This window comes from Thalassophryne amazonica, chromosome 1 (genome assembly GCF_902500255.1).
Source record: "Thalassophryne amazonica chromosome 1, fThaAma1.1, whole genome shotgun sequence".
Lineage (NCBI taxonomy): Eukaryota > Metazoa > Chordata > Actinopteri > Batrachoidiformes > Batrachoididae > Thalassophryne > Thalassophryne amazonica.
In genome coordinates, this window is record NC_047103.1 from 129998458 (window position 1) to 130000444 (window position 1987).

At 39.6% G+C, this 1987-nt stretch overlaps 1 protein-coding gene across 1 annotated transcript; it reads right to left on the reverse strand.

Moving 5' to 3' along the window:
- Positions 1-952: 952 nt before the first annotated feature.
- On the reverse strand, positions 953-1690 carry LOC117514441 (the record flags this gene model as incomplete). Its single annotated transcript, XM_034174949.1, has 1 exon — positions 953-1690. A coding segment is annotated over exon 1 (738 nt), but the record flags the coding sequence as incomplete, so codon positions are not given.
- Positions 1691-1987: the final 297 nt, after the last annotated feature.

The following is a 1987-nucleotide window of genomic DNA, read 5'->3' on the forward strand; positions in this document are numbered from 1 at the left end:
GAAGGAGGGAGGGATGTATGTTTTTATTTCATGTCATTTCATCTTATTGATGTACTTTAATAACAAGAATTAAGTATTTTTACAGACAAGAAGAAATCAATTTGTTTCCTCAATTCCAACACAGACGCTGTCCCAGCTCAAGTCATCAAGCATCACATCATTACCACTAACATGATTGTCTTACATTTAAATGGTACATTTAAACATTGTTCTTATAATGTTCTGTGGTGTCTTATTATTTTGTCCTTCCAAAGTTCTTTGATTTACGGACATCTGTACAACATTTAATTGTTTCTGCTGCTGTGAGAGTGTGTTGTGGTATCACACCTCTCACTATGGTCACACTGCGTTTGTGCGAAGGAATATGATCATGCATGAAACCGTCGCCGCGGGATCATACAGCATCCATACAACTTTGTGTTATGTATGCCATAACAGAAAGCTGGGAGTCCACTGAGCTTTCCTAACTTTTGCCAAGTGGTGTTTATCCTGACAGTGATATATACTGTATATACACACATACTAGCTGGGGTACCCAGCGCTGACCGGGTTAACCTATTTTAGACATAAGCCAAATGCCAATCATTTTAATCAAAACAATTGCCCAACATTTGTTTTTGTAATGCTGATGTCTTACAAATATACATGGGCTAAAGTTTGTCCAGCAGAATTATAAAAAGTGGACTCCCCAAACTAAGTGGAAATACTTGGTTAAAAGACAAACACATTTGAAGTCCTTCATTGCAGACTTTGTTTTGCAATCAAATTTATAACAAAATTACACACAAAAGATAGGTAACAGTAAATGTAAATATAAATGAATCAAAATTGAGGTTGTGGTGTATTTCACTTTTTTACATTGCAATTTTACAAACATAAAATGGCTTTAAACAGCAAATGTAAATATTAGAATGAAGAAATATTTCTTCATGAAATTCACTTAGTTTTGAAGAGCCTCTTGATAGACAATGTTCCTTGTCATGCCACCTGGCGAGTGGATGTACAGCTGTTCTGAGTTACCAACCCTGGAGCAGCCGACATACAACTGGCCATGGGAGAACACAGGCTCTGCCAGTTTCAGTCCAACCACCTTAAGGGACTGTCCCTGAGCTTTGTTGATGGACATTGCAAAGCTGGGTTTGACTGGGAACTGCAGACACCTGAACTCAAATGGCATGTCTGATGGGATAAATGGAATCCTTGGTATAAAGACATCTTCTCCCTTGGCCTTGCCTGTCATTACTGTGGCCTTCAGGACTCTTGGCATCAACTTCTTAATTGCGAGTCGCATTCCATTGCAGAGCTTGAGTGGGTCGAGATTCCGCAGAAGCATGACTGGGACACCAACTTTGAGCACCAAGCTGTGTGGTGGGAGGCCTGCTGGTGCCAGGCTGTTAAGGAATTCATCTGGGTAGTTAACCACCTCATCTGGATCGGGCACTGTGTCAATTGACATGTACTTGTAGCTGGAGGCCTGTCCTGGAAGCTGGGCCAGAAGCTTAGCATTGATGTCATCCACTGCCACGTTCTTTGGAGCAAGGATAGCACGCTCACTCAGCCAGTTGTGGTTCTGGTAGTTACGGTGTAGGTTTGGAAAGACTTTGGCCACCAACTCACATATGTCATGAACAGTGTGACCAAAGGGCAGATTGACCTGCTCATCCAGAGTGTCAGGTTGCCCAGGAACCATAAAGAATTAAAGGGTGATTCTTAGACTACGGGCACTTATTATGTCCTTTGATCATATTGTATGAAAAACAGAAAAAAGGGCAAATTTCACACTTTTATAGTTATCTTTACAATGAAAGTGTGTTAAGAAATTTGTTCTAGTAGTCTATGATGACTTTTTCACCTTTTTTCAGCATCATTATATGCAAATATTGCTGTTTTGTGCTTGTTCCACACCCAGACTTTTGCTCTTCAATGATAAAAATGAATGGTAAAGAAACATTTTTTTTTTAATGTTTTAAAATATCTCTGAATAAAA